The sequence below is a fragment of the Gigantopelta aegis genome, chromosome 15 (genome assembly GCF_016097555.1).
Source record: "Gigantopelta aegis isolate Gae_Host chromosome 15, Gae_host_genome, whole genome shotgun sequence".
Classification (NCBI taxonomy): Eukaryota; Metazoa; Mollusca; class Gastropoda; order Neomphalida; family Peltospiridae; genus Gigantopelta; species Gigantopelta aegis.
The window spans coordinates 38,798,533-38,820,375 of record NC_054713.1 but is presented as its reverse complement, the minus strand read 5'-3'; the positions used below and the strand labels follow the sequence as shown (position 1 = coordinate 38,820,375).

The following is a 21,843-nucleotide window of genomic DNA, read 5'->3' as shown; positions in this document are numbered from 1 at the left end:
TGGACTCACCGAGGTGGTTCGATCCAGTGACGCAAGCACCTCAAGTGAGCAGTCAACCGACTGAGCTAAATCCCGCCCCCAACTGATAAGAGCAAGAAAAAGAAAGAAATGTTTTATTTAACAACGCACTCAACACATTTTATTTACGGTTATATGGTGTCAAACATATGGTTAAGTACCACACAGATACTGAGAGAGGAAACCCACTGTCATCACTTCATGGGCTACTCTTTTCGATTACCAGCAAGGGATCTTTTATATGCACCAGCCCACAGACAGGGTAGTACATATCATGGCCTTTGATATACTAGTCGTGGTGCACTGGCTGGAACGAGAAATAGTCCAATGGGCCCACCGACGGGGATCGATCCCAGACCGACCGTGCATCGAGTGCTTTACCACTGGGCTACGTCCCACTCACCCCTCTAATAACAGCAAGAGGCAACTGGTGTTCAAAATACACAATATGCTCTCAGGATCACAAACTTTCCATCTTAGAATTCATATCACTACTTGTTAAAAATTTGGATACTAACATTTCAAAATCTGGTATCCCACCTGAGAAATTAATATCCCACTTAAAGGAAATTCATAAATAACATCATAACAAACTTGGGCGACACCGTCTATTGCTACGCTTAAATCGAGATCGCGGATTTCATGAAATTCGCAATCACAAGGAATCGGCAAAAAGATTTGCTGAATCTATTTTTAAGTAGTACTGACATACATTAATATTTGGGGGCAATCTATAAGTGTTTCTGATATTACTAATGATAAACCTACCTGTATCAATTTTCTGCAGATGTGGAATCTCAAATAAAATTTGAAGGGAGGAAACATTCAACATAAACAATAGCGACTTAGCGGTTCCCAGTATACTGCTACACCACTATTGCTCCAGTGTAGCATTAGACTGGGTACGAGTTGGGGGAGATATTATTATGGCATAGCATTAGACTGGGTACGAGCTCAAATATACTGTTACTTCACTGGTAAATGAAGACTTTCATGGTTTCAACGAAAAATAAAAACACAGGATTAAAAAAACAAAAAAACATTATATGGCATCGCTGTGGGATACTGGGTTGTTGAAGTCCAGTATCCAAAATTAAATTCTGGTACCCCCAGGATATCGGGATACCGTTAATCTCGAACACTGAGAACTGCTTCTAGTTTCAAGCTTTTCTTTCAAGATTAAAATTTGAGATACAATGATTGTTTCCCACACCACAAAATGAATTGAGTCTTGTATCATTCGATTATTTTAAAATTTTGTGGAAAGACCAATAAATATAGAGCCTTATATATGTGGCTCTAGTAAAACCATCCAGGGCCCTGTTCCACAAAGCGATCTTAGCAATAAGGTGGTTATTCACTTATGGTGATCTTAGCTCTAAGATCGCTTCGCTCCCTGATTACCCCAATCCCAATCTGGGCCTCATACACATTTTTGCTTCAGTAAAACTTACCATCCTGATTACCCCAATCACAATCAGGGCCTCATACAAACTTGGCTTCAGTAAAACTTACCATCCTGATTACCCCAATCCCAATCTGGGCCTCATACACATTTTGGCTTCAGTAAAACTTACCAACCTGATTACCCTAATCACAATCAGGGCCTCATACTAACTTGGCTTCAGTAAAACTTACCATCCTGATTATCCCAATCCCAATCTGGGCCTCACATACACTTGGCTTCAGTAAAAACTCACCATCCTGATTACCCCAATCCCAGTCAGGGCCTCGTACACATTTGGCTCCAGTAAAAATGCCCCATGATTGAGTCCTTGAGCAATTCAATCTCTTGGAAACCTTCATCCTGAAAAAATACAATTAATAAACATGAGACACACTACAAATCTCTTCCTAAAGTATTCTTTAGAAAAAACTTGTTAGGAAAAGGATGGTGGGACGTAGCCTAGTGGTAAAGCGCTTGCTTGATGTGCGAAAAGTCTGGGTTCGATCCCCATCGGTGGGCCCATTGGGCTATTTCTCGTTCCAGCCAGTGCAACACGACTGGTATATGAAAGGCTGTGGTATATGCTATCCTATCTGTGCGACGGTGCATATAAAAGATCCCTAGCTACTTACGGAGGGGCAGAAAGTACTCGCCCGCTCGTCAAATGCGAGTAAAAATTCTGATGGATGAGTTAAAAAATGCAACTACCAGTCTGATGGGCGATCTCTCTTTTTCCGACTGACATATTTTATTATTATTTGTTTTGTTTTTTCCATCGATAGGAAATGTTTTATTTAATGATGCACTCAACACATTTTATCTTACGGTTATATGGTGCCGGAAATATGGTTAAGGACCACACAGATATTGAGAGGAAACCCGCTGTTGTCACTTCATGGGCTACTCTTTTCAATTAGCAGCAAGGGATCTTTTATATGCACCATCCCATAGACAGGATAGCACATACCCAGGGCTCGTGCTGTCGGTAGCCAAATTAGCCATTGGCTAATTTTTACAAAAAATGGCTAATAAAATTTGCAAGTGGCTAAAATTTTGGCTAGGCCATTTTCTGTCTTCTGATGTGAACAAACGGTTACATAATCTATCCGACACCTTAAACATAATAATACTACCAAATATTCAATTAGCGTAATAGCGATCTCGTGACCGGTAACGAGAAACGGTGTCGTGCAGAATACAGCATAAGCCTTATGATGTTTGCGTATTTTAATAATCACGGTTATTAATTTTAACGGCATGCATTCAGCATGTATGACAGCAATGTCTGGAAGATCTGTAGCTTGTTATTTTAACTTTGTAAAATCTTTGAACCAAAGTAATAAAAACAGACCGACAATGCGTGTCAATTTGAATACACATGCCAGTTCAGGGCCGAAAGACATGTAGGCCATCTCAAGGGCCGAGTTCAGTCAGACCGAGCGAAAACAAAACGTTCGCTAGACTGGTTTGTGCGCTTCACGTTAAACAAAATGGACACGACGAACACCAATCAAATAGTTCGCGAACGTTAGGAAGAACGTTCGTTGGCTGAACTGAGGACAGCTTTCGGTGGAATATCCGCCACGCTTCAGAGTCGGCCGACACCCGCGTGTCAAGAGTCATCGTTGCGGACATTAAACAATACGATTACGCAAAAGTAAATCTTGATGTAAATTTGTAGAAAAACAATAGTTATTCGCATCAATGAATACCTAACTGCAGTTTTTGTTTATTCCTTTGTCTTTGTTAATTTCGTACTCATGCAGATCACGATGACCGGAAATGAACATGCAGTATTTAAATTTTGTAAGCAGAAATCACAACAAGCATTTAACACGATGCTGAAATCAACCGCAACAACATGACACAAATTATGAAATTGTTTGGGGTTGGGAATTGACGGGTCACTTTATAAAAATAAAAAATAAATAAAAAAATGAAACTAACATAAAGATTGCTATTTAAAGAAATAATGAGCTCTATATATATATATATATATATATATATATAAAAAGCTCTCAAATTTTTATTTGGGAAAAAAGGAAGAAAGAAAAAAAAATCCACCATCCATAAACATCCAACCCACCCCCATATTTCTGTATGTTTGTTAATTTAATGTCATAGGCCTTAGAAGTAGGGGTGGGTGTATGGGGTACTGGCTTCAAACTCTGAAGATATTGCATAACCCCATCCCAACCCCACCCCCGCTGAAAAATCGAAGTACCGGTAATATATTAACTGCCCTAACCCCATTGAGGTTTTGTTAATCCTATTTATTCCAGTTTGTACACAATTAGCTGAAAAAGATACATTTTCATATTCATAAATATATAAATACTCAATACAGTACTGCGTAAAACAAATTTGGCTAAAGCATTTTCAATATGGCTAATAAAAATTCCATTTGGCTAATATTTTGGCTACAGGTATTTTTGATCCAGGGTGAGCCCTGCATACCATGGCCTTTGTTGTACCAGTCATGGTGCACTGGCTGGAGCAAGAAATAGCCCAATGGGCCCCAATGACGGGGATCGATCCCAAACCGACCGTGCATCAAGTGAGCGCTTTATTTCTCCATTAAATGTGCGACTCCATTCAAACAAATGATTCAGAATGATGAGGAAGTACACGATACATAATCTGCATTGACAATGGACGACGAAAACAAGAGTCAATACTCCATAGAAATGGCTTGTTTACGTTGGAAGTATATTGCTAGTATGTCTTGAATAGATTATTCTGTTAAATACTTGCGGGATGTCACTTGAACATTGTAAATGTATATGAAAGAAATGTTAAAACATTTATATCACGTCAGAATTATTTTTTTTTTATTATTTTATTGAATTATCAATCAAGGTGTGGGGCTTGATTTCGTTTGCCACGTGATGTTATTCACTTATCAAATGTCCTTAATGTTGTTTTTTTCCATAATATAAATTGTTAAACAATAATACAAAACAAACTTTAACTTTTGTTGCTGTAACAATGGTTATGATAGATAGATAGAATGTTTCACATACTTTTTTTTTCTTCTAGCAGCTATGGTATCCAACATAGAGGGGGGGGGGGGGGGGGGGGCGGGCGTGGTGTGTGTGTGTGTGTTTCCGGACACACACACACGCTGAAGCAAATGGTCCATTTTCAGAACTAAAACATACAGGTTTATACATATGGAGATTCTGGTGGTACAAAAACAAAATAGAAAAAGGGTCCACTTAGTTCATATTCGACCCCCCCCCCCCCCCAGGTCCAGATCACGCTACGCCCCTGACATAGGACAATCGCAACCCTTCATCAAAGGCGTTCACTGCTAGCACATAGGCAAGAGATCTTGATTAATAAATCAATGTGCTCTAGTGGTGTTGTTAAACAAAAAAAACACACTTCAACTTCAACTTTTATCTCAAATGCTATAAAAAATATAAAAAAGTTACAAGACATACCCTTTTGAAGACGCAGTGTCAATGCGGAGGAATGAATGTGAAGTATCGTGTTTGTCGGCCATGTAACACAGTGTACACAGGTCGAAGTCGCGACACTTGGTACACTTCCATCGCATGCCCTGGATACCCTGCTTCTTGCAGGCATCACAGATAATGTTTGTGTGCCTCACACCTACAACAAAACAAAAAATAAATAAAAATGTAACTTTAAATAAAAATAATAATAATAATAAATTATTAATATTAAATTCTTTATTTAGTAAGGATAACTCAGTTAGCAAAAGCTAATCTTCCCTGAGGCCCTCAAAATTATTAGAATTTATATTATACACATACTTTAAAAATCCCATTGTCCCCTTTCCTTTCCGTCTTTTAAATTTCATCTTATTTTTTATTAGCAACATGTAGATTTACTTTTAGTTCACAAAATGAAATATAACAAAATTCATTTCTGAACCATTTTTTCATGATTTAATCATGAAATATATTGACCAAATTCAACTTTAAATCGCATTTAGCAATTTTAGGCTGATGAGGATTGAACATTTGCATAAACCATTCATGGCAAAATAATTACAGGTAACCCAATTTATTTTGTGTAACTTGTTACGACCAAGTCCTAAATATCTTTAATTTAATGAGCCCACAAAAAAAATGGGATATGCAAATCTATAGTCTCGTCCTACAGAGAATGCCTTTTTCATACTATGGAATTTACTACAAGTTATTTATTTATGTGCTGATTGTTTTCTAAATTGCACACAAAAACAGTAAAAAAAAAAACTTTTTTACAAAACACTTTTACTTTTCGTCTTATGTCAAACCAAACTGAAATTATTTACAATTTTTTTTTTTTATATAGGATGGGACAGACTATGTGTGATAGATAATTTGGGGAAATCGTCAGCAAATTTTATGTTGGCAAAATAATTTCATGTAATGATTAATATTTTATTGAAAAATAATTGTGGGTTTCTGCAATTTTTGGAGTTTTAATAATAATAATTTGGTGAAATTTGCTACATACCCAGAGTTATCCCTGTTTTACCACTGATTTTCAAACCATAAACAATGAACACTCCCTGTACAGCTATTTTACAAAAAAAATTAAATCTGCATACCGACTGGTGCATTATCAAGGATCCGTAGATCGTAGGCAGACTGGTAGCCCACACGGTAGTTGGTCCGAGCTCCTGAGTCCCATTGAACCACAACGGTTTTGTCTGGTGACGTCTGACTTAGTGGCTTTCCAATCTCAACAACTGTACCAACGTGTCCATCACCCCCATCTTGGTTCCCCCACTTCCAATCTGGCCCCCGCACAACCCTAAGGCCGATCTCCATTTGACAGCTGCATGAAACCTGTCAAAAAAAAAAAATGTATTGTAAAACACAAAACGAATTAATGTGAGAGAGAAACTAATTAATGTAAAAAAAAATTGCGATATGGTAACAGATGCATTAATTTCATAACGCATTCCTGTTTGTAAACATAAACTGAAGTAAAAATAATAACCTTTAAAAGACTGATATTCTATCAAACTTGTGTAACTTGTGCATAGTGTCTGTTTTCTCTATAATACCAAATACAAGGCTCCACTAACAGAAAGTGCCGAATATGTAACAAGAATGGAGTGTGCGACTATTCGTTACGATTCACGTAGTACACCAAAAGTGGATTCTATTTTTAAATGTGCTTTGGCAAATGAATTTGGCATTTGATATTAATAACAACTATAGCCCGAATACTCACCCACTTTCACTAATATTCCACTTAAATATGTAGTTGCTGACGGGTTTGTTCTTGTAGTGCATGTTAATGATTAATATATGATTTTTTTAAATCGGGGAGCTCAAAAATTATTGATGTAAAACAGTGTTCGAAATAAGCACTTGTTCATTTGTCCTGACAAGTGAAAATCTATTCAGACAAGAGAAATGTACCTTGCTGGTTGTCCTGTGGACAAGTGAAATTGTTAAATACAATTTCATTTTAAGCAATTAAAAACATTGTCCTTGTACATGAATAAAACAAACCATTATTTGGACAAGTGAAAAGATTGGTGGACAAGTAGATTTCTAGATGTATTTGTCTGGTGGGACTAGTAAAAAAATTAGCTTATTTCTATCACTGGTATGAAGGTATTTAAAGTCAAACATAGGATTGTTGTTGTGTTAGAGTGGGAATCTTTGACTACCGTTTTGTAGGCAGTCATTGCACAGAATTAATATAGATTGGTATCTGACAGTAAGAGAGCATTGATAACTGTCCAAATGTCCATCTAGTTCACAGTTAAAGTTTCTTTTGTTTAACAACACCACTAGAGCACATCGATTTATTAATCACCGGCTATTGGATGTCATTACCTGTCATTAGTGCAGGGTGCACATTAAGTCAATACTTTTCTTAATATGCAGGGCGAGTTGCTTTTCTCTACTTAGCACAATTAAAATGGTGGGGAAAGTTTTGAAGGTTGTCATTGGATGATTTATTTTGTTAATAATGATGCAAGTACTTCAATCGTGATTTAGTGAGAAAGGTTGGTTATACATAATCATTTTTGGTTTGTGTGTCCATTTGTTTCACTATCTCGGCTGAGAAACAGTTGTAACATGGTGACACAAGTTTTGAATACCAGCTAGGGTAATGTAAATTTTTTTAAAGAACCACACTTTCTATGTCCGTTCGGACTAGTGTGTCATATACAACATTGGACCAACTAGTTAAGTAAATATTTATTTTATTGCTTTTCGGTTACATGTGTTAACTTTACTGTTTATCCTTATGCTGTGACTTGATTACTCCTGGAGGGCAGGGTGTAGCCCAGTGGTAAAGTGTTCATCTGATGTGTGGTCGGTCTAGGATTGATCCCCATCGGTGGACCTATTGGGCGTTCCAGCCAGTGCTCCACAACTGGTGTAACAAAGGCTGTGGTATGTATTATCTTGTCTGTGGGATGGTGCAAATAAAAGATCCTTTGCTGCTATTAATTGAAAAGACAGATCATGAAATGGCAGGAGGACTACCATAAAATTCCGGTATATTATCCGCCCGGTCCCCTCCATTATTATTTTTAGTTAGGGTTGAGGGTTAGGGTTAGGGTTAGGGTTATGGCTGGGGTTAGGGCTAGGGTTGGGGTTAGGGTTGGAGTTAAGGTTAGGGTTAAGGTTAGGGTTAGGGTTAGGGGAAGGGGGGACCGGGCAGATATTTTTCCAAAATTCCTTCTTTGATTACTCCACAGTCTCCTGGATAAATAAAATTGACAATCTGAAAAGACAAAATTTACAGGCGTGTCCTTTTCTTGTTTGTATGTCGGCTAGCTTCATTTATATTGTATATTATTTATTATGGTTTCAGTAACACTTTAAAATAAATATTTTTAGCAAAAGACGCAATTATTTTATGCATAATTAGTGTTCGGAAATAGGTGACGTACGGACCGGATTTTGGGAACCATATAATTATAATTTATAGAACTAAAGACTTAAAATCTACGGAATTATGGGATTATTCAGCTTGAAATGAAAACCCACAAAAAGACTATGCACAATAGTATATAATGGGATACTTACTTTAGATAAACAAAAGTAAACCAAACTGACAGAAATTACATAAAATCAACACCGCAGAAATTCCTATTTTGGGAGTTTCAATACTTCCGGCTGGATTAATAAAAGGTCAGATGAATCATCTAAAAGAACGCCAAAGTGCTAAATTACACCATATATATTAAAGCATGTTTTAATTAAAGATTATTTAAAGTTGGGATTTTGGCGTGGGTTTTTTTTAGTAATCATCAGCTATTGTATGTGACATCATGTCAAACAGTTGGTAATTTTAACATATAAGCTTAGAAAGAAGAACCGTTACATTTTTGTATTACGGTCAGATCAGAGGGCGTAACGTGCACATTCAGAACAAGCTGTTGTATCACACGCCTGTCGTGGACAAAGGTGTCGGCCAATGCCGGCTCCTCCGTCCAGGACAGGAAAGAGTTTGGGGTGGGTAGAAATAAGGTGAGTTTTCTATTAGTAGCAAGGGATCTTTTATATGCACCATTCCATAGACAAGATAGCACATACCACGGCCTTTGATATACCAGTCGTGATGCACTGGCTAGAAAGAAAAATAACCTAATTGGCCCAACGACTGGGACCATAAATATCGTAAACGTTTTTTTCTTCTCTTGGGAGTTAATTTCATTATATTGACGGGGCTGGACGTAGCCCAGTGGTAAAGCGCTCGCTTGATGCGCGGTCGGTTTGGGATCGATCCCCGTCGGTGGGCCTATTGGGCTATTTCTCGTCACAGCCAGTGCACCACGTCTGGTATATTAAAGGCTGTGGTACGTGCTATCCTGTCTGTGGGATGGTGCATATAAAAGATCCCTTGCTATTAATGGAAAAATGTAGCGGGTTTCCTAAGACTATATGTCAAAATTACCAAATGTTTGACATCCAGTGGCCGATGATTAATAAATCAATGTGCTCTAGTGGTGACATTAAACAAAACAAACTGTAACTTTCAACAAAGGGACATAATTAATGTCGATTCTAAATTTAATGTTGAAATAATTGTAGTTTCTAAAGCAATGTCTACACTATGACATTAAAGGCACATTGTCACAGACCACTGACCTATTTAATGGTCTAACAAAGTATTACCTGAACAAAAATAATTTGAATTGTCCCTAAATGTACTTTATTCAACCATCTTCATAACCACCATACTCCATTTATTAATGACATTTTGTAAAAATAATTGAATTTGGCAATGGTCCATAATTCAAAAACTAAAATTGCCGAGAGGGATGACATGGATTTCACTCCATCATGGTTCAGTTACGGTGATGCGATAGCTAGATTTGGTTTCCAACAATTAATGTAATTTTTATTTATTATCCATTTTTAGAGAAATAAGGTCCTTAAATCCGTGACAGTATGCCTTTAATTAGCGACGTAGCTGTCGATCCTCTTTGGATCTATTTGCCATACTTCGGAGTATTCCCGTTAGTAGACGTTTTGCTTGTTAGTGTTCCAAACGTTGACCAATGGCGTCTTGATTAACACCAAGTCTCAGGGAAGCATTTCTTTGAACAATGTTACCATTAAACCAATCGCCCCCTCCCTCCCCCCCCCCCCCCCCCCCCCCACACACACACGCACACACCTTTAAATAGTGAGTTGACGTCGCTTCATCGTATGGGCAACCTAGGGAGACACCCAGCACCATAGAGGTCTATAACTAACGAGCTACTCTCGATTCACTAATATCAAAATCTATACTAGCTCGGCCATTTACCTTTCGACCGACCGTTCAAAATTGCGCCAAACTTCCTCAACCAAAATTGCGCACCTTTTCTCTTTGGCATTTAACGGCTCCATTCAAAATTCCATAGCACCACCACCACCCCCACCTTTCCTGTCATGGACAGAGGAGCCGGCCAAGGCCGGCTCTTGTGCCCACGACAGGCGTGCACTACAACAGCTTGTTCTGAATGTGCACGTAAAACCCTATGACCTGACCTGACCTGCTTCATTGTTAATTTCAAATTCCATCACCACCATACCCTCCGCCTATTACCGATCAACCGGGCGGCTGGCACTCCTTTGCGCCAGTCAGCGCAGGCGGTCCTTCCTCCTACCTCTCCCATCGTTCCTGTCATGGACAGGGTAGCCGGCCGAGGCGGGCAGCCGTGCCCATGATAGGCGTGTGCTACAACAGCTTGCTCTGAATGTACACGTTAAACCTTGTCCTGTTCCTGTTCCTGCTTCATCGTCGACTTTGAAATGTGCGCTATATAGATGTACGCGCATGATAATCGCTTCATCTAATTGAGGGTTTTTTTTCTCGTTCCAACCAGTATACCATCATTGGTCAAATGTCGTGGTATGTGCTTTCATGTCTGTGGAAAGGGTGCTGATGGAAAACATGATGTGAACAGAACTCTCTGGCGAAGTCAGAGGTTGTGCCCACGACAGGCGTGCTCGGACAGTTCTTTGATAAAAGCATGCCAAACATTACCCACATAATAGAAAAATATAGCGTAATTCCTCTGATAACTAAGTATCTAAATTACCAAATGTTTGACTAGCCGATGATTAATTAATATATGTGTTTTAGTGGTGTCGTTAAACAAAACATATGTGACGGAACAGGCTCTTAATTTTGTTTTCGCCTGTGGCGATATTAATGTTTTAGAGGGCCGTGTGCAGTTACAATATGCACTTAAGCCCAGGTGGGCACTTTGTTACTTAATACCTCCGCGCGACCGTGGTCGAGCTGTGCCTAATACACACCCAGCCCAGATGCGGAGGCCATGTGGCCAGTAGTTACGTAATACCTCCGCTAGTTCGGTACGTTCGGGGTATTGCTGGCATACTAGGCGTCATCAAGTCTGGCCAGCCATCTAAGAAAAATATGCCGCCTTGGTCGCTGTGGAAATATCACTTGATAGGGGGAAGACCGCGTTGTACCCCCAGGCGATATTCGATATTTGTCAGCGTAGGTTAATACAGATTCCAAAGTGTATTGTGTTTTTGTTGTGTTTTCTAGTGAACTAAACGTGCTATAATAATATATACTTTATATAAGATTTGTGTGTGCGTATTATTATTTGTTGTTGTTAATTAACTACTACGGCAGTACATTTGTCAGCGTAGGTTAATACAGATTCCAAAGTGTATTGTGTTTTTGTTGTGTTTTCTAGTGAACTAAACGTGCTATAATAATATATACTTTATATAAGATTTTATCTCTGATCATACCTAGACGAGCCACGCGGGTTGAACTGCCCGTTACAGAGAGATCTAATAGATATACAGTTGGGAGAGATATTTGGATAATCGTGTTTCATTCAGTTACGGGTATTATAGGATCCCCGTGACAACATACTTTAACTTTAACTATGGAGAAATCGCGCATGCAAGACACGGAATACTCTTGGAAATGTGTGAACGGTGAGTTTAGTGCAAAAAAAAAAACAAAAAAAAAAACCCAGTCCATGAGCACACAACCTTCTGTCGCATTGGCCTCAGTTTGTGAGCAACTGGATTTATTTGTGACAATGTATAATAAATTGAATTAAACTTGTATTTCTATAACCGTTTTGAAATTTTAATATTTTTTATTTTTATTTTATTTTATTTATTTATTTATACACTGTATATACATATACATAAACACACACACACACACACACACGCACGCACACACACACACACACACACACACACACACACACACACACACACACACATACATACATACATACGTATATATATATATATATATATATATATATATATATATATATATATATATATATATATATATGTACTGCTCCAGACTCGGTGTACGTATGATCCACTCAGTAATTAGTTGTGAATAATCCGTCCACTGTACATTTCATTTACGGACACCCCCCACCCCCTCGCTCCAAATTATTATTAAAAATTAAACAATAATACGAAAAATCGTCTACTATTGAACTTGTTCACAACCAAAAATAATATTTGGAAAATTAGTCTATTTCACCCCACCCCCATTAATTTACCGTACCTTTTCTTTCATCCACAGGCTATGTATATTTACGAACATTAGGTCTATTATAATTTCATTCACGCATATAAACGATGTTTTATGGGCCTATATAGTTTGTATTTTGAGAGGGGGTGATATTTCATCATGGCATTTACAAAACAATCAATCAATCAGTCTTTATATCTTCATACATGTATATGAATAATACAAAGAAAATAGCACATTTTAAAACATAAGTTAGAATATTTAATTAAGAACATATATATACAGTCATGCATGGATTTTAAGTGAATAATGGCACATAATGTTGTATATAACAGTGGGCCCATTGGGCTATTTCTCGTTCCAGCCAGTGCACCACGACTGGTATATCAAAGGCCGTGGTATGTGCTATCCTGTCTGTGGGATGGTGCATATAAAAGATCCCTTGCTACTAATAGACACAAATGTAGTGGGTGTTCTCTCTAAGACTGTATATGTCAAGATTACCAAATGTTTGACATCCCATAGCCGATGATTAATAAGTCAATGTACTCTAGTGGTGTCGTTAAACAAAACAAACGTTAACTGTGATCGCACAGCCACTGTGCATGGTGGTACATAGCGTAGTCTAAATCTGGTGGCGGGGGTCGAATATAAACACACTGCCAGAGCGGACCGTTTTATCTTCATTTTCCCAGGACCCCCCCCCCCCCCCCAAACCTATTTACGTCCCTGCTGTGACAATAAACAGGCAGTTAGTGGTACATGGGTGTCAAACCACTCGAAATCTTCCGAGAAAGGAAGGAAGGAAAAATGTTTTATTTAAAGTTACAGTTTCTGGTTACCATATTACAACATCATGTACAAATATGAAATACAAGCTCAAATGCACTTTTTAAAAAACTCGTGTGTGTTCGCTATGAACGGAGATCTTCAAAAGTATACGCTCGATTCGTCGCCTGTGCCACCGTTGCTCGGCAAAGCACAAACGACAGCCTGTTGTCAGTTTCAGTTAACACGTGCGTTTGCCGATTTCAAATTGTAGGGTTCGTCTCAAAACATGAAATGAGAAATCGTGCGCTGTACGAAGAACGTTCGGTTGAGGATACGGTACTAGAGTCTTTCGTTAAAACCGGTTTGATCTTGACAATGTATTATCGACAATCGTACCTTCCTGTGATGGAACATGCTCTTATCTTTTCGCCTGTGGCGATGTTAATAGACCTCTTTCACATTCCCATTGCGCATGTACGCGAAGAGTACAGTCCCTTGCCGAATTGGACGGTATCGAGGTTATATACAAATTGGGGGGCATGATCGACAGTTGTCATGAGCGGAACGGAAGATTTAATCAAGGTCTGCTACTATCGGAGATGAACAACCCGACATTACATCGTGTCCTAAAAACCGTCGCGGGTCCGCACTACCGTCCAATCACCAAGTCGTTAGCAGACTCCGATTACCGGCAGTTCCTCCTGCATCTCGAGATCACCGACTACATCGGATCCCCCTAGATACCAACCTTTCCTAGGACAGGTAACAACCTCTTTTTTTTGGGCTAGTTAGACTTTAAACGTTTTGGAAGCAGTTCAAAATTCTTATGTTTATTTTTTTATATGTAGTCTAACGCATTTTACTTTGGCGCCCGTTCAATTGCTCAAAATCACCTTAAAAACCTTTTGGCTGAGCAGTCTTAAGCAGTCTTAACTATTTTGGGTTATATTTTAGAGTCCGGACATGTTTTTGGATGCAGTTACTCTTTGTAGACTTAGGTAAAATATAGGCTTCACCGAGGAATCGAAATTCAGCCAATCAGAGCACGGCTCCCACTCGGTGTACTTCAAGTTTACGAAGTGCCTGCTATTTGGTCCGCGCTCGCGTTGACCTTACTAAATGGCTTTCTTCCAAATTCCGCCCACCTCAAACTTACCCCCCCCCCCCCCTGCTCCGGAGTTAGTCACTGGCGAAGTCAGAGGCTAAATCCGTGGTGGGCGTGCCTGAACCTTCGTGGATAGGGGCACGTAAAATGAGTTGCCCGTTGCCCGTCATGAGCGTCGTGAGTAGCTTCGTAGGAGCTGTGAATCTCTAGCAACTAACGTACATATTTCGTATCAGATGTTAAAATGGCTGCGAAAAACGGCCTACTAAAGTTTACATCGGAATGGTTTGAGACCAAAAGTAGTGAAACATTAACTTAGACGAAGTCTTTGGAGCCGCCTGTCAACGCAAAATTAAAAGATTCATACAATAAAATTAACTTTAGTGTAATGCGTTTTTTTTTACTTTTAACAATTAAATACTATTAAATACTAAATTATAGTTAAATACTCCAGTGATGTTTAATTCTCCACATGTATCAGTATTTAAAATTTAATAAAATATGCCTCCCCTTCCCCCTAAAACCCCCAACAAAACCCCCAACTCACATAGACCTTTATCACAGCTCTATTTTCCCCCTTATCGTTTCATTAAAAAGACAGTCGTACAACTACTAATCAATGTTACATGTCTATCCACAAATTATTTATTTATGTATTTATTTTTTACTTATTTATTTATCTTACTTTATTTATTATTTTATTTTATTTTATTTTCACTATCATTTATATCAGATACATACAACTTCACTTGAAATAATATCTGATATTTACGAAGTTTTAAAACATATATGAGCCGTCACAGGCGAAAACCTACAACTTAGCAAACATCGGAAACCGAGTAAACGCGGCTCAAAGTTTGACATCACATGTGAACGTGGAAGTAAAAGTTGACATGCCGTTTGCGTTGTTTGTTTTTAAGAATTTAGAAGATGACATCTTCTTCTTTACATGAAGATTAGTTTGAAGTAAATATATATCTGTATGTACAATAGTGTTTGGTTACTATTTTGTATTTTGAACATTGGTCGAGATCGTTAACAATACCATCAGCACTTTGATACACATTTACAAGTACAGGGAGAAGTCCTATATATCGATATGGTATGCAAGTATCACACGTTTTTATAACGTACATGATTATACAAAACATAAAGTGCATCAACCTTTCCAGAGTGGTAGATACATGCAACCCGATACGATCCTAATTTGATGTTTGGTCTAACTTATGAATAGTGTATATAATTTCAGCCTCGTAGCCAGCATGATTAGGGGGGGGGGGGGGGGGGGAGAATCGAAATTTCATGTAAACGGAACTCATCAAACGCGAGCGTCGAAGGCGCGGATCCGTAGATGGGGGGGAGGGGGAGCGGTTTCCCCAGATATATATATATCACCCCTTGCCAAACAATGAGATGATGCCGGCTACACAAACACGAACTTTTGTTGCGAAATATACGTTAACAAGTTGCATTAAGTTGTGGTATGCATTGAAAATGGCCTGGTCACAGAGCCACAACAAGAAACCGTTTGTTTTCAGTCGTACCAATGTATTTATAATAAATGATACATGGCATACTTCTCACATCCCACAAACAGGATAGCATACACGACGTCCTTTGATGGATCATTGGTTGGGACGGGAAATAATCAAACGCGCCCACTGAGGAGGATCGAACTTTCAGCAAATGGAACCTCAGACAGATGTTCTTGTTACGTTATCCCGGTCATTTGGGGACAAGGACTTTTATATGTAAAATCCGAGAAAAAAAATTCATTTGAGCGGAACTCTCAATCCTGCGTGGGGGGATCGTCCCCCCTGGCTACGGGCCTGACATGGTACTTAATATTCTTCAAACGAAGTACCTTATGACTGCGCATAATAAACCCTCATGAGTTTATAATAAAGAGACCATCCTGAGTTTGTAACTATATTATCAAGCTGTTGGCTAGTCTAATCTGTTATAAACAAAACTTACATCTTTATTAGGTTAAATAATCTTGTTTCGAATTTAAATAGCTGTATATGCAATACAGTTACATTTCTGACCATTTTCTGGTCGGTATCAACCAAGAAGTCCGGGGGGGGGGGGGGGGGGGGGGGGGGGGGAGGGGAGGAGGACTATAGCCCCACTTTTATAAACCCGGTTTAAAATATGGTGTTTGACCTCCCCCCCCCCCCCCAACTAGACTGTGTCCCTCCACTACAGATTGTACCCCTCTCCTCCCCCAACTCCAGATATCATTCCTACGGGCCTGATTCTAATGTTTTATATACCATAGTTCAACTTTCATATATATCATTTAATTTTATTCCAAATACCGAACAAAATTTTAAATAACTTGGTGAAAAGAAATCCCGACAAGAATCCTGTATGTATTTATCTGTATAATGCTTTATAAATATTTAAATTATGTTAAATACAATAAATATCTGCATACATACACGCGCGCACACATTAATATTATTTCAGCCCATATCAGATATTTATTTTATTTCGTGACAAGCAGTAATTCACAAATGTCTCCAATAAGTCTTGTTGGATGTTGACAGAATTTTCGGGTTCCCTACTGATAGAATAATTAATCCCATTGTCTATGCCCCCCAACTTGTCCACAAGTCTATTTTTGCGAGATCTCGCTTGAGTTTGCGGTTTGCGTCCTCGAGTTACCCCGCAACGGATACATGCGCAGTGGAATGTGAAAGAGGTCTATTGTTTTAGAGGGCCGTGTACAGCTTGGTTACATAATACCCCCGCGCGACCGTACCCCCTAATACACACTTAGACCAGATGTGGAGGCCATGTGGCCAGTAGTTACGTAATACCTTCGGCAGTTCGGTTTACGATCGGGGTATTGCTAGCGGAATGGCGACAGTAAGTCTGACCATCTAAGAAAAAAATAACTTCTCTGGGAGTTGTGGCAATATCACATGATAGGTGAGGTACCGCGTTGTGCCCCCAGGCGATATTCGCTGTCTCTGAAATTTTTGAATAAATAGATAGGATTTTAGATATATCGGGGTGAAACATTGGAAGGCTCCCGGGGAACGTTAGTCCGACCGGACTGGTAAATATATTTTTCTGCTCTGTTGTATAACCTTGATGTGATTGATGTGACTTTAAATATTTTAATACTGTATTATACCAATATTATTTAGACAGTGTTTCCGGTAATCTGACGAAGTAAATTGTAGGCTTCACTGTTCTAAAATATTAAAGCTAGCCGGTCATCCTAGAGGGCCTAGGTACACTGTAGGTTATTGTCTTTATTGTGATATGTACCAGTATTAATTCTGTATTACAAGGTTACTGAGTGAGTAGTTAAAGGTTAATTAAAAATTAACCAGTTAGGAATAGAGTTGTAATTCCTTTATTAATTAAGTTCCCCTGGCAGCGTTTCTCAAATATAACACGTGTGTGGGTTGTATTACCGTGAAGTGATTAGAATATTGTGTAAACTAGACACCTAGTGATTAACTAATTAAGTGATTAGTTCTGGGTTGTTATATTTGTTGTTGTTAATTAACTACTGCGGCAAAGTACATTTGTCAGCGTAGTGTTAATACAGATTCCAAAGAGTATTGTGTTTTGTTGTGTTTTCTAGTGAACTAAACGTGCTACATATATATATATATATATTTATATTAGATCTTATCTCTGATTATACCTAGAGCCGAGCCACTCGGGTACTAGACTGCCCGATACAGAGAGATCTAATAGATATACAGTTAGGAGAGATATTTGGATAATCGTGTTTTATTCAGTTACGGGTATTATAGGATCCCCGTGACACTTCCTATTTCAGAATTAATATTTTATAAAGTGTTAGTAGAACTTTCAAAGTTTAGTGTGTATGACACATTGATAATGTATATATTTTTAAATAAAATATACTGAAGTAGACCATGAACGTTTTCACTTCTTAATTTTACGTGTGCCAAAATCGACAAATTCAAATAAATATTCTTTCGTTTGGAAAGGGTAAAGTTAGTTTATTTTGTTTAACGACATCAGTGTTAGAGTATATTGATTTAATAATCATCTGCTATTGGATGTCAAACATTTGGTAATTTTGACATTTAATCTTAAGAGATGAAACGGGTGCATGTGCAGGGGAAGGATATTGGGGGGTCGAAACCCTTACCTGCCCAAGCTGAAAAAAAACGAAATATGTTTTCTGGGGGAGCATGACCCCATATAAACTTCGCTCAACACAGTCTATAACCTCCAACCCCGCTGAAATCCTTGCACATGCGCCTTGGAAAACCGCTACATTTTTTTTTTTTTAGCAAGAGATCGTTTATATGTACCATCCCACACAGGATGGTCTTTTATATACCAGTCATGGCGCACTGGCTGGAACGAGCCTGCCGATTGCGATCGATCCTAGACCAACTGCGCATTTTAAACCCCCCCCCCCCCCCCCCCCCCCACCTTTTTAGGTCCAAGTAATGCATAGAAATAACATATAGTCTTGATAAATGTTACGTAAATCGAACACAACACCCTCTTCCTCTACCCCTAGAGCGTTACGTAATTATTAACACCCCTTACATGTAACGCCTATGCCAACTGCCGGCCACTGTCCAAATTTCAAGGCAAAATCCCCCACCGACCCCTGGAAAGTTGTACCATACATCTATGGATATAAATATGTTTTGGAGATATGAGACGACCCCTCAATCAAGACAGTTAAATTTGTTCAAAATCACGTGAGAAGCTCAGCGCCTGCGCAAATCACGTAAAGTCCCAGTTCTACTGGCGTCCCGCTAAATGAAGAAAAACAAAGCTGACCAATACGTTTGTAGTTGACCTAGATAATGTAGATAAGCGAGCATTACGAAACTATAGCGATGTGGTGGACCTTTTATGTACCAAATAGAACTGGATCATCTATTCTAAATGCTTAAATAATAAAAAAATAATCCAGGGAATGCAGCTTTAACGACGCACTTTTTATTTACGGTTATATGGCGTCGGACATACGATTAAGGACACCGATATTGAGAAAGAAAACCCACTGTCGCCACTTCATGGGCTACTCTTTTCGATTGGCACCATCCGACAGACAGGATAGCACATACCAATGCCTTTGATATAACAGTCATGGTGCACTGGCTTGAACGAGAAATAGTCCAATGGGCCCACCGACGGGGATCGATCCCACACCGACCGCGCATCAAGCGAGCGCGTTACCACTGGGCTACATCTTGCCCCGAATTTTTTTGAGAGCCAACAACTTGCACAGTCGTCGCTGTGCAGTTTGATCGCATATACAACGTAATTTATTTACGTGGTGCCAGCCTCGGTCATATCAAATTAAGGTTCAAGCACGCTCTTCTGGTCACACATCTCATCAATCTCAGGTTAGTTGTTAGCGGTCACTGATTAGTAAAAGAGAAATCGATGTAGTGGCCTTACACCTTACCCATTGTGTCGCTCTGGGTAGGAGGCGGTATCGGGACGCGAACCCGGTCCCTACATGCTTTAAGTCCGTCCGACGGCTTAAGCGCTACACCACCGAGATCGGTACCAGGTACAAGAAACAACTAGTGTGATTGACGCACACATCACCCTCGATTGTAAAGTATTCAGTGAGGTTGAATCAAAAAGAAAGAAAGAAATGTTTTATTTAACGACGCACTCAACACATTTTATTTACGATTATATGGCGTCAAACATATAATTAAGGACCACACAGATTTTGAGAAGAAACCCGCTGTCGCCACTTCATTGGCTACTCTTTCCGATTAGCAGCAAGGGATCTTTTATTTGCGCTTCCCACAGGCAAGATAGCACAAACCATGGCCTTTGTTGAACCAGTTATGGATTTACACCTATCCATTGAGCCTTGCGGAGCACTCACTCAGGGTTTGGAGTCGGTATCTGGATTAAAAATCCCATGCTTCGACTGGGATCCGAACCCAGTACCTACCAGCCTGTTGACCGATGGCCTAACCACGACGCCACCGAGGCCGGTAGGTTGAATCATGCCAGAGACATATTATATATAACATAGTCATAGACGGTGTAACGTATTCAATCAGGTTTAATCATACAACGATACAGATTATTATAACGTACGCCTAGGCGGTGTAACGTATTCAGTGTAGTTGAATCATGCTGGAGACAGATTATATACAACGTAGGCCTAGGCGGTGTAACGAATTCAGTGTAGTTGAATCATGCCGGAGACAGATTATATATAACGTAGTCCTAGGCGGTGTAACGTATTCAGTGACGTTGAATCATGCCGGAGACAGATTCTATATAACGTAGTCCTAGGCGGTGTAACGTATTCAGTGACGTTGAATCATGCCACATGCAGATTCTATATAACGTAGTCCTAGGCGGTGTAACATATTCAGTGACGTTGAATCATGCCGCAGACAGATTGTATATAACGCAGTCCTAGGCGGTGTAACGTATTCAGTGACGTTGAATCATGCCGGAGACAGATTGTATATAACGTAGTCCTAGGCGGTGTAACGTATTCAGTGACGTTGAATCATGCCGGAGACAAATTGTATATAACGTAGTCCTAGGCGCTGTAACGTATTCAATGACGTTGAATCATGCCGGAGACAGATTATATATATTGTAGTCCTAGGCGGTGTAACGTATTCAGTGACGTTGAATCATGCCGGAGACAGATTATATATTATAACGTAGGCCTAGGCGAGGCGCAACGTAGCGTTTGCAGCACGTAACTTGACAACAAATGGACGTACACTAAGTCTTTGATAAATACTTCAGTTTGGAATTTAAAATTTTTATAAGTATAGGCGTACGGGTTCCTGTATTTGTAAGGGCGGGGAGACTGAATTAAACGTAAATGCCCAAATCTGGATAATAACATTTATTTATATTAGCATCACTATAAAACAGCTATATAGGGATGCAAACGAATCGCTACGCATTTTTACATGGATTACAACTAATTTTATTTTGAGGGTAAAATGATAGAAATACAGGGTAAAAAAGTCTCAGGTTAGCACATTTCCCCCGAATATCTCTATCATTTTTGCCCAAATTTGAGGTTTTGATTAGCAGCAAGGGATCTTTTATATGCACCATCCCATAGACAGGATAGCACATACCACTGCCTTTGATGCACCAGTCGTGGTGCACTGGCTGGAGCGAGAAATAATCCAATGGGCCCACTGACTGGGATCGATCCCCGACCGACTGCGCATCAAGCGAGCACTTTGCCACTGGGCTACGTCTCGTCCCCCAAATTCGATTACATTGCCAACGAATGTGGACCTAAATGTGCAAAATCGGGGGCGGACAGGTCTATTCGCGCCAAATGATTTTAATAAACCGCATTTAACGGACAATTTCAAAGGACAACGTGCGCATCTAATTAAGCGGCTTCGGTGACCCCCAAACCCGCCACCCCTTACCCCCAACACAAACCGGATAAATCTGATCGCGGCCAAATAATTACTCGATAAATCCAGGTTAATGGTTGCATTTTGTGAATTGATGTATTTAAAAAATAATTTAACAGGATGACTAGGTTCTT

At 39.3% G+C, this 21,843-nt stretch overlaps 1 protein-coding gene across 1 annotated transcript in view; it reads right to left on the bottom strand.

The window, feature by feature from the left end:
- The window catches only part of LOC121390438 (E3 ubiquitin-protein ligase MIB2-like), a 32,308-nt gene extending 23,745 nt beyond the window's left edge, over nt 1–8,563 (bottom strand). Inside the window, exons 1-4 of the mRNA XM_041522254.1 lie at nt 8,485–8,563; nt 6,033–6,273; nt 4,912–5,083; nt 1,719–1,825 (exon numbers count right to left, since the gene is read on the bottom strand). Coding sequence (XP_041378188.1) covers nt 1,719–1,825; nt 4,912–5,083; nt 6,033–6,255 — 502 coding nt within the window. The 5' untranslated portion in view covers nt 6,256–6,273; nt 8,485–8,563. The remainder of the gene's footprint in view (nt 1–1,718; nt 1,826–4,911; nt 5,084–6,032; nt 6,274–8,484) is intronic.
- Between the last annotated feature and the right edge of the window lie 13,280 nt (nt 8,564–21,843).